General features: G+C 37.7%; 1 protein-coding gene across 1 annotated transcript; it reads left to right on the forward strand.

Moving 5' to 3' along the window:
* Positions 1-694: 694 nt before the first annotated feature.
* CDX4 (caudal type homeobox 4) lies at positions 695-8,715 on the forward strand. The gene is made up of 3 exons (XM_042876664.1): positions 695-1,133; positions 5,903-6,048; positions 8,509-8,715. The coding sequence occupies exons 1-3, from the start codon at positions 695-697 to the stop codon at positions 8,713-8,715; spliced, it is 792 nt and encodes a 263-aa protein (XP_042732598.1).
* Positions 8,716-12,194: the final 3,479 nt, after the last annotated feature.

Raw genomic sequence — 12,194 nt, forward strand, 5'->3', positions numbered from 1 at the left:
GCCAAGAGATTTCTTTAAACCACCACATATGGGGAGAGCATGAACATACTTGTGGCAGAGAGAGTTTTAATTACTCCTATGCTGGAAAAACTTACAAACATCAATAACAAGTGGGAAATTTTTGAGACAGTTATTAGTGAAATTGACTGCATCCATTAATAAGAGAATTCAGAATGAGCATCTGAAAAATTAAGAGAGTAATAGATTTACTTATTGACTGACAGCATGTGACAAAAAATATATATTCCAGAAAAGAATCATTTAAACTATAATAACAATGTATGGTATTTAGACAATTTTCTTTTCAAAAAGGTCTATTTATTAAGTTCCAAATACGATTAAGAGTTGCATCACATTACAGGAGTGGAATCACTGTTGAATATCAGTGAAGGGTAATGGCATAGATAAAAGTTTTCTAAAAGAGAAAGCACCAGAACTAGCAGCAAGGTGGGGTTGGTCAGCCCTTCATTTGAATGTAAATGTAATTATGAGGCTGGCAGTTTGGCTGACGTCAGACAAGATCTTGGTAAACCATTACCACCAGCACCTGGTAACACAGTTGATAATAAAAGAGGATGAAGTAGAAGATTCCAAGCAGTTTGGCACTATTAGCAAAAATCAAGATTATTTTTAAGCAGCAAAAGAAAATACAGAAGAGCAAGATGTTGTGACAACACATTTACACTCCGCAAGCATGTACGTGAGTTCTCTCCTGGATAAAGAGACCAGCATGTATCCAGGACCCGCAAGGTGCAGCAACAACAACCTGCCAGTGCAGAACTTTGTGCCCGCTCCCCCCTACTCAGACTACATGGGGTACCACCACGTGCCAGCTCCAGACGGCCACGGACAGCCCGCGGGAGCCTGGGGACCCCACTACGGCCCCCAGAGGGAGGACTGGAACGCTTACGGCCCGTGCCCGGGGCCCTCCGGCACGGCTGCTGCCGCGCAGCTCAGCGCCTCGTCTCCTGGGCAGGGCTCCTACAGCCCAGCTGAGTACAGCTCCCTGCATCCCGCCGCAGCCGGGGGGTTACCTCCTGCAGGTACCGGCGGCACACAGCAGGGCTCCCCCACCAGCCAAAGGCACAGCTCTTACGAATGGATGAGGAAAACGGTGCAAGCTAACACTACTGGTAAGCGCATACTAAACTTTCCACCTCAAAAAGAACTTTTCTGCTATCACTGATCTTAGAAATAATTAACTTTACTTAAAGCACATATGTTGGTGGATCATCCATGACATTTATTTAACCTACTACTGCTTAATGCAGTTTTAACTAAATTTGCACTAGTTTCACTTTCACCCCATAAAGGTTTTATATGATTACAGTAGAATGGCTGTTGTGTTTACACATGGCTACATCTAACTCATGCCTGAGTATCTTTGTTCTAACAAATACAAAGCATTACAGATGAAAACTGACACCTGAAAACATTGCTTCTAGCAGTTATGTGCAAAACCACCGCATAATCATTTTGTGCCACAAGGTAAAGATCAATATACCAAGCTGGCTGATCTTAAACCTTTGCAGACTTTTAAAACTTTAAAAGAAAATTATGTGATAATGCAATTTTCATCTGTTGATCCTGTGATATTTATCAGATGAGAAGAAATATCCCTAGACAAGTAATCTGACTCAAATACTCAGCACAGTCTATTTTGTTTGCACACCACGTTATCTCTACCAAAGCTTTTGTTTCATTCACTTTCAAATCAAAATCCTGCAGCTTGTTACTATTAGACAACTAAATTCATTCTCTTCCAAGCGTCATTCCTTGATGTGCCCGTTTCAGTCACAGGCCACGTGCCAGAGGAACTTTTCTGTGTATATTCCCAAGGTGTAAATAGTGAGTAGCAAGGTTTGTTAAATCCATTGTTAAGGTTAAAAGTTGTAAGTGCGTGTCAGAGAGCATCAAAGAAAACACTCTAAGGAAGTAACTGCAATGACAATTGGAGCAGCTCTAGAAGACAGAAAATCAGCAATGCCACTTGAGAAACAATCTTTCCACTCAAGAGTAAAATTAGTCTAATAATTGTTTCTCAGTTATAAAATAGATATGTGCTGTTTCCTCCTTGCTACCAAGTATAAAATGCCTAGAGGACATTAAGGTATCGCAATCTGTAATTTCCACTGGAAGCCTTCACGAAGGTGTTCAAAGCCAGGCAGATTTCAAGTCTATCCCCCCCAACTATGTATCCTCATGTAAATCCGCAGTAACTTCATTAACATTATTGGAGTTTTCCAGGTGTAAAAGTGATACAAGAGCTAAGGTAGACCAGAAGCAATTGAGACAGTTGCAACACCAACAAGCCAATCCCTTCTGCCGTGTCACTAAAGTTTAAACATGTTAGGGTTTTTTAAAATTAAAACACACAAAATCTAAACCTTAGCTTTACACCTAATGCACAGACAAGGAAGACACTGCAAAGTTTCACCCATGCTCAGTTTCATGAAATGCATACAAAACTCAGGAAAGCTGTTATGTGTTTCAATCCATCTCTAGTCTGAAAAGCACAGTTTACAGCCATGCTGACATACTTCATGAACAACACTGGACAGGTGAACTGGGGGCTGTGCATAGAGAAATGTCCTGAGGCTTTACAGTCCGGGAGCCCAGTCCTTTGAAGTGTTACAAACAGCTCAAGACTTCACTGAATTTGACTGAAGACGGCAAACCTGCTTAATACAAAGGGTTTGGGAAAGTAAAACACAAACGTGGCTATTTTGCAAAACAAGGAACGTACCAAATTACATTTGGCTCTTCAGCAGTGCTTTTATTACAATGTTAAAGTATAAAAAGTGGAAAAATTTGGCGCCAGAAATTTCATGAAATTAAATTCCAATGTAATTGCAAAAATAAAATTATGCAAGTAACTACATATTAACTTGTCAACCCCTCCTCTAGAACATAAAACCTTGATGCCACTAACCACTCTTTGAAGCACACTTGCTCTCGACTGGCTCCTCCCCTTCAATCTTACTGCTGACCAATATTGCTCTTTTTCTAAAATTTCAGGATTATTTAGCCCTGAGTTTTACAAATCTTTATATACATACCTATATCCTTAGCATCACTTACAGTGCACAGTCACACAAATTTATGGGAGCAGCATGGAACAAAGAAATCCAAGCACACCTAATTAAATGAGGGAGCCTGCTAAAATACTAACGCTGGGAACTATTGCAAGAAACAGAGTGTTAATTGGATTCTTTCCCTCTATTTACTCTGACTCAATGTATTTGGCATTTTATACAAAAAAATCAGGAAGGCTGAAGCAAAAAGTTATCCGAGCAAGATAACCCTTAGGGTACAGCAGCACCACAAAGACAGCAGTGCTACGTGCTTACAACAGTTCAAATCTGGTTTGAAATTTTACTGTTAATGCATCTTCTAAGTAGAAAACCCTAACTGCATGTTCAGAAGAAACATTTTTCTTAAACATACAGACATTGCAAATGCATTTATCAACAAGAAAGAGAAAGTTTAAAAAACAAACATTCAAAGCAGACGTGGTAAAGGTATCTTCACATACAGGCTCCAAAACTGAGAAAAAGCACACTTTCCGTGTGTCCTAACAACTGCAATTATGCAAGACTAAAACTTTGGACTAAATCATATCTAAACCCTGTAAGCTCATGTGTAAAATGTGCAATTCCATGAGAACAAATCTTCAAGGCATGAAACTTACTAAAGAGACCATATCTAAACAAAGGTCAAGAACTTTAAATCTTTACATTTATATGAAATTTCAGCTGGGAATAATTCTTCTCAGAAAAAGAACGACTTCAAGGGAACCACAGAAAAGGACAGGAGTTTTTTTATATATATTTTGCAAGACCAACTTCAGGTTGCTCAGTGTTTTCTGTTTGTTTGTTTTTGTTTATTAAAGTACACTCAATACTTTTATGTCATAACAAGCACTGACGTCCAAATAATTCAGATTACATCACAGCAGAAGCACAGTTAGCAAAACAGAAAAGCAAGAAAAACGGCCAAGTCTCTGCTCTAATTTATTTTAATTTGTAAACTAGTCAAGACATCTATTTTCCACTGGGCTACGCTGTCTTTGGTTTTGAGGCCTATCTGTCATATTGAGGCAACAGACCCTCTCAACACTTCTCTTTGCTTTGATATGCAGCCTTGTCTCTTCCTTCTCCCTTTTTTCTTCAGGAGTTATATTGCCGGAAAGGGTGATGATTTTCACAGCAAATAAAGAGGCCTTCTCCTAGCTTTATTGTCTTCAGAAGAAATGCTCTGTGAATTTTACGACCAAGGGGAATGGGCGAAAACTGCTCCTTTTCTCCACCCCTTCAAATCATGGCTATATTTGCTGATTATATTGAATCCGGAATAACCCTGTTGAATTTTAACTCCTTTTCAAAGATTGCCTTCTAAGCCTTTAGTTTACAAGGAATCTGAATATCTATACTCTTGTTAGCATTATAACTATCATCTAGAGCAAATATTTCAAAGCCAAGAAATTGTGACTTCTAAAAAAGTAAACTTCAACTTAATGAATGTTTTCACCCTGCAAAATTAAGAAGGAAAATCCTGTAAGCTAGAAATCAGAGCAGTACAGAATTTAGGAAAACACCCTTCATTTTCTGTATTTCAAAATGTCTTAACCTATGTTTCCTTCATATAAAAATATCTCAGTGCATGTACGATTGCCCTGAAGAGAACTGAAGAAAAAATAATCGATTTATTTCTGTCCTTTTTTCTTCTGCTAAGATGAAAGAGTCTGACATTTGTTTAGGGCTTGTAAATTCCAAACCAATTGGCTTGTGTTTCTGAATGTAAAAGCAGTTCTTGATAAGATCTCCTTGTCGCTCTTTTGTGTGGCGTGTGCTTCATCTTAACACCTCAGTGGATTTTAGAGAACCACTTTAAAGGAGCCTTTGTCTTACAGTTTGTCCCAGAAAACTCACATCAAAAAAGCAGAAACCTGGGAAGATGAAAAAGAACAACTACCTACTTGGCTGTTAAAAGGGAAAGAGGGAAGAAAATCAGTTGAAAAGCGATCTCTGTGTTAATACTAGACAAATAATTGTCTTAAAAAGTGTAAGAAATGAAAAATACCTTCTAAACTTCTGCTAAACTTTTCTCTTAACACTATTCATCCAATCAAAAGAAAAGCATGTTACAAGCTTTTTATTGTCTAGACTTATAAGTTGTCAAGGGCATTCAATTTCAGATGGAAACTCAGCACACCGAGTAACCCCAGCAGGCTGTACAGGCACTCAGCGTCTTGCAAGATTGCACCTTACTGGAAAAAAAAAAAATCACATTATTATTGAACTTCTAAGTATAACGAAATGGATGGGGGACACACTTCCAGTGGATGTTTCTTTGCGTCACAGAAGTGAGCTATAAAAGCCCAGATAAAAAGTTAGGACGTGGCACAAATAAACAAATTGTGACTGAGAGTCAGTCGTGAAATTCTGTGATATTTATGTCTACATAGATTTAAATAGAGGTCACTTCCACGAACAACGACATGAAATCTGGAAGTCAAATATATCCAGTATCAACTAAGGTACTGCTATGAATTTAAGATGCTTCAGGACTTTTTTTTTTTTTTTTTTTTTTTTTTTTTTTTTTTTTTGCATAAGAACTTTATATTTAAATGTATGTTTACAGGGAGAGAGAGAAAGGGAGATAGGGAAAGAGAAAGAGGTTAAAAGATAAACAATGTGCTCCCAGAACATCTAGGAAAAAATACTTATTTACTATGCATCCCATATTCCTTCTCTGTAAGAAAGAAAATTACCTCAGAAAACACTCCTATGCAAGTACTCTGTAGTTTTAGTAACTGTCTGTAAATTGTTTGAAAGGTGTGAAAGAAAAATGCTACAGAAAATCAACTGGAATGAATGAATAACATTTCTTTCTCAAACAGGTAAAACAAGAACAAAAGAGAAGTACCGGGTTGTTTACACAGACCATCAGCGACTAGAACTGGAGAAGGAATTTCACTGCAACAGATACATTACAATAAGGAGAAAGTCAGAACTTGCAGCAAACCTTGGACTATCTGAAAGACAGGTACCAGAGACTAACCACCGCCTGCACCCCTTCACCAGACACGGCTGCTGTCAGAAGATACAAACAGCATTCTTGTTCTGTGTGCAAGAGTAGCGCCAGGGCAACCATGATAGTTTGCGAGTGTATCAGCACACAGTGAATACACCACACAGTTACAGATAACACATAGGGTAATTTGACTGAAACCTCTGCAGTTACAGGTAACTAAGCATTAGGAGTTCATCTGTAATAGATGTATTGAAAAGTAGTTATTTTTACTTGCAAAACAGCTTTCGAGGCAGCTAGGAATTAAAACAGTTTGGCTTAACATTCTCTTAGCTAAGTCCTCATTAGTTATGACATGCTCCACTTTATTTTGGCACGTGCTAAGCAGCTTTTACAGGTGATTTTCAAGTCAGGATTTCATTTGGCTGTCATATTCACAGGTCTACAAACACACAGTAAGTTTAGGCTATGAAATTTGATGCCAAATGTTTATACCTGTTACATGTAATAGACTATCTGCTCCTTACATTTTCAAGTGCATACTTAGATCAATTGCTTACTTGGAAAGCACCTCCGCATTCCAGTTAAATACCTAATTAAGCACTGTCCTGAAAAAAGACAGCCTCCTGAGCTATCCTAGTTGTGTTCATGCAAGGGTCAGAGGGATTCAGAAGGGTTTACTAAAATCACTGTGTTGGAGAGCACATTTATGAAACGCCTGCAAGTGTAGCAACTGTTGCATCCAGTCCTCCTTATGTAACAATTTCAGTGTTCTGCTACAGTTGGAAGATAAGGGAAGATCGGTGGTACTGAATAAAGCATCTCAAACCTTAGCAACCAGACATTGCCCCCAGGTAAATTTAAGTAAGAGACCTTTCTTTTTAGAATTTTACAAACTATTGTATACATACTCAATCCTTTAAAATATCCTCCTTTTTTGCATCAGTCTGTGCAAGGACATGGAACAGAGAGGGATCACTGAGGCTGGAAAGTGTAAGGATGAGTAGGCAAGTAATAGGATTTTAGGCTCAAGCACTGGGTTTTTAGAGTCATCTCGTAGTGCAGTGATGTTCAATCTCAAAAACCAAACAGCACACAGACTAGACTCCACAGACTGCAAGTCACATTGGATACTAGGAAAAAGTTCTACATTGAGAGAATGGTTGGGTACTCACAGCATGGGGCAGCAGTCACAGCACCAATAAGCCATAGGACAATGATCACAGGCATTGTTTAAGTTTTAGGTAGCCCTACATGAAGCTGGGAGTTGTACTCAGTGATCATCGTGAGTCCCTTCCAACTCGGGATATTCTGTGGCTCACTAAGCAGCTCTGGGAAGTAACCACAAAAACAATTCCATCACCAGAGAACTTCCATTTGTTATACACTAGGATGTAGCTCTATTGGACAATTTTCTGAGAACTGCAGTTATAGAAAACTCAACCCTCCTGTTCTATTGCTACAAGCATGTTACAAACGTTCTAATGATTGAGAACAAAGACAGACCTGGAGTAACCGCAGCATAAAACCAGCAGTTAGTTTTATCTAACTGTTGCTCTTAATGCCATCCAATTGTTGATTGGTAAATTTTCTTCAGGTAAGATGTAATCAAAACATGACCTATTTCTATCAGCTGCTGACACAGCTAAGTGTATCTTACTGTCATTACCTGTAAGGCAATAATGAAATAACTACTTGGAAAATAATTGATTACCTACAGCAAAGGTAGAACTTTCTATGTAGCACTGCATTCACTGTATCTTAAAGGATGTAACAAAAACAGTGAAGTCAGAACAGGAAATTAACGTTAAGGAAAACAAATCAAATTTTCTGTTCATTTACACCCTCACAGAAGGAAAAAAAGAAAAAAAAAAGAGCTAAAATTGGGTTTCACATAGGTATGAGCCTGTCAGTATAAACAATCAGTTTGAAACCCATCATCCTCAAGTAGCACTGACATAACTGTACACAGGACATACCACAGAAACAGATCCCTATTCAAAAAATTAAAAACAAAAGAATATGCATCCATACACAAATCACAACAGAAGGAAGAAGAAGCACTCTCACTATTTAGGTTTGAATTAATCTTTACCAGAGATGAAGAAGAAACCTTAGAAAGTATTTTCTAATTGAATCTTCCTTTAAGCATGGCATACACGACTGTCCAAGTTTAGATGATGAACAAGGTGGATGCTGAGTATAAGCAAGAAATTTGTATCCTATGTTCCTAAATAAGACACAGCAAGGTCACTTCATACCACATCTAAGAACAGCATATAATTTCCTATTGATTACATTGCAGACAGTGAATACAGAGTAACTTCAATATTTTCCACAGCACAAGTCCAGCATGGGTTTTTGGGAGTTGAACTGGGGGTGTTGGTTTGTTTTGCTCACATTTATTTTTTTCATTGTTACAGTTGCTGTAAAAAGTTTGACTACTTTAAACTAATCAGACTTATAACATTGCAGGTAAAAATCTGGTTCCAGAATCGTCGAGCCAAAGAAAGAAAAATAATCAAGAAGAAAATCTCTCAATTTGATGGCAGTGGGGGCTCAGCTCAGAGTGACTCCAGTTCACTCAGCCCAAATGAAATAACAAGTTCCCTGTTCCCACCACCACACGGAATAAATGTATTACAGTCTACTGACATCCATCAGGTCATAGTTTCAGAATGAACAGTGAGGGAAAAAGAAAAAAAGAAGTTTGCTTTGTTTTTTTAACTCCTTGTCTTGAAAACTCAGCTTTGCAAAGGACCACTCTTGTGTAACTACCTTCAGAATACTCATTTCTACACAGAGGACCTGGGACTGTTATAAAAATATTTCAATTAAAGAAATCTCAGGGAGCTCGTGCTGCTGCTAATACTCATCACTCACAATCTTTGGAATAGGAGATAATTTACTTCAGATACTGAAGCAGAAGAAGATAATACTGGAGATTCAAGTAAACATAACTTGTCTGCTCACATATGGTCAGTGAAAATTGTCAGTGAATTGATTATAGAGTAATATAGCATAAAACGTTAAGATGCTGGATGTATTTACTTTGTTACATTTTATATAATTAAACAGTAGATTTTATAAGTATTCACACTTAACGTGTACTGAAAATTAAGCCATTTTTTGAAAACAACTTTTTAAACACTTAAACTCTCAAGAAACATAATGTTACACTTGGTGACACATTGCACCCAACAAAACAAAACGAGTGATCTTCGTACTCTATGAAGCTCCATCCAAGCGTGCTGATCTCCTAAGCAACAGACACATAATATCACACCAACCTGCTAAAATTTGTTCACTTGTAAGAAATGCAACAAACTGTGATGCACATTAATAAATTCCAAATAGTTTGGAAGATGTAAATATTACTTGTACTTCCACCTTCTATGAAGGCATGTAATACCATTGAAAAGTTAAAGGACAAACGTAATGGAAATAGAACTGTTATTACTGTCACACTACCAAAAATTAATAGCTTGATTAATTAATGTCTCTACAGCTTTCTCAAACAGCAGACATGAGCCACCAATTTTATATGTGACACTTATTTCAGGTTAAAAGGCAAGAAACACCCCAACGTAGCAGACTTTGTATTTCAAAGCTGTTATTGAGCAGCTTAGCATTCATTGTCACAGCAAGCATGTACCAAAAGTGCACTCCTGAAGGAGGACAAATTTGGGATAAACATGCTCACAGTGCAGTTAGCTTTTATTGTTGGTCCACACTGTCAGAGGAGACAGCATCAGTATCTAGAAGGCAACTGATGAAGACTTAAAAACATAGCAAGAAAGCACAAAGTGCTAGAGATAGAGACCTTTCAGTAGTCCCACTTATGAGCATTTCCTAATACGAGCTTCACTGTTACACAGAATTAAGTGCTCCAGAGAAAAGCCTTCCTTTCACTGGAAAGGTTATCTGAAAAGAAAAATAGAAAGTACTGTTATCTGGCATATGAAAATTCATACATCACTCTATTTCAACAGCATCAAACTCTTGGTCTCAGAAATAGTAGATCAAACTCTGCTTAGTGTCATCAAGCACAGATAAAGCACTGAACAACAGGCAGAACTTGTCAAAGCCTTCATTACCTTGTTTCAATACATCAGAAAACTTAAATTTCCCAATTATTTAAAAATAACTCTCTTGGAGTAACTCCGTAAAAATAATTCTGTCATGAATTACTAGAATAACTTCCCCAAAAGGCATTCTGTGGGTGGTTCTCCAATGTATTTCTATTAATCACCTACCCATGTGGCTGAAATAAACAGACATACATTAATGTAAAGAAACTGCAAGTGGTAAAACATACAAATATAAATATTTATAAAAACTGAAGCCTGTGAGAATACGAGACTGTGTTTGGGCATCTGCAATGAACCTGGGGTATTCTCAGACTGCTCACTTGGTTACAGTGTGTGTGCTTCTGCGTGAGCATTAGAAAATAGAGCAGCATGTCATAGGGCATACATACAAATACTTCTGTTCACATGAACAGAGGTGTATCTACTAGCAGACTTCTGGACACATACAGGCTGCTTTGCTCTTCAAATAAATTGGTATTTGCTACATAACAGGTCTGGGGAAGGAGGGATTCATAGTTCCACCAGCCTCTCTACCTATGTTTGCTGTTAATGCATGAAGAATGTAGAATATTTAAAAAAAAATTCATGAAGAAAAAAAACTGTCATACATGACATTTACAGGAAACAAAAGGACTATTATCTTACTAATCAACTCCAACATGGAAAGCCCTGCTGCTACAGAAGGGTAGGTGACAGCATTTCTGAAGGTATCTGTGACAGAAACAAAAAGTGAGACAAAACTTTCTCTATTTTCTAGCTGTTTTTGTTTTCTTTCCCCCAAATTTTACTACAAATGGAGACTCTAGGCAGCACCACAGTGATTTGGCTTCATTAACTAATGAACTAATTAACTTCTAAATATGAGTCTGGGGAGAAAAGATGTACAGATTTATTTAATCACTGTAGTTCTTATTTTACAGTAGATATCAGAAAGGATCCTATTGGAATATACTTAAAAAAAAAAAAAAGAGTAATTCATAGATCAGAGCATAATCAAATCCAGATTTGGCTACTACTAGTAATAATACAGTAGCAGAAATAAAAACCTGGATCATAAAGTTGGCAACTTCTTGAAACTAAGATTATTATGAAAATTATCTACCTCTACAATAGGTATTTTCAGTGCAATCACCAAGTAATCCAAGTCAAATCATGGATCTGAAAGCTGTTATTAGCTGCTGCTTCTCTTATGCAGTTGAGATTAAAAAGCATCTAAAATGCCAATCAACTTCATTCCATGAACTGAAACTCCCTAGAACTTGAGATCTTCCCTGTGTCTCACATCAGAAACAAAGCAAATAAACATGAAACATCTAAATTTAGTGAAAACTCAGAATATATGAGTATCTCATACAAAGACAAGATACAGAACAGCAGACCAGTAGAAAACTGAACATTTTATCAGGCAATTTTCAGACAGCCAGTGCAACTTTCTCTGAATGTGGTACAGATCTGCCTCAGGACACTGGAAAGTACATGCAGGGTTTTAGTAGCATACATTTTATGATTCATTTCCACGTTAAAAACTCAGTGGTTAAGAGGTCATTTTGTTGAGGAAGAAATCTGGCCTAGGTCTTCAGAAAAAGGCCAACAAAGCAACATTGCGGTTTATGTAAGGTTTATGCTAAGTGTACTTTGCAGAGGAATTCAGAAGCAATCGGATACGAAATAGGTCATTTTAAAAACTATGTATACAATGAAAAGCTGACACAAGGAATAAAAGCAATTCAGAATTTGATAACAAGTACCTAGAAGAAGTGTTTTGAACAGAGTCAAAAGCTTGACTGGCACCAAGCAGGCATTCAGCACTGACTGCACTGAAGGCAGCAGCACAGCAGCACAACAGTTCATTGGGCAGCTGGTTGGTTCAAGAATTTTCAGGGGCATAAGGCTGCCTGCTAATGTGACACTATTCCTACAGCATTCAGTTTGGCTTTTAAGGGCTTTCTGCCTCCAGCAAAACAAAACAGACCCTGGTACTTCAGCACACACCAGTACATGGCCACTGACCTTTGTCCTCCACACACCTAGCTCATCGTCCACATCCAGCACAAACACCTTTCTATTCAG

This window comes from Lagopus leucura, unplaced genomic scaffold, assembly GCF_019238085.1.
Source record: "Lagopus leucura isolate 7727_CA_CO unplaced genomic scaffold, USGS_WTPT01 Super-Scaffold_100016, whole genome shotgun sequence".
Lineage (NCBI taxonomy): Eukaryota > Metazoa > Chordata > Aves > Galliformes > Phasianidae > Lagopus > Lagopus leucura.

Bases quoted from the DNA above. Each gene is read 5' to 3' on its own strand.
- CDX4 (XM_042876664.1), top strand. From the start codon at position 695: ATGTACGTGAGTTCTCTCCTGGATAAAGAGACCAGCATGTATCCAGGA. The intron at 1,134-5,902 runs GTAAGCGCATAC...TTTCTCAAACAG, and splicing joins GGTGCAAGCTAACACTACTG to GTAAAACAAGAACAAAAGAG. The intron at 6,049-8,508 runs GTACCAGAGACT...ATAACATTGCAG, and splicing joins TTGGACTATCTGAAAGACAG to GTAAAAATCTGGTTCCAGAA.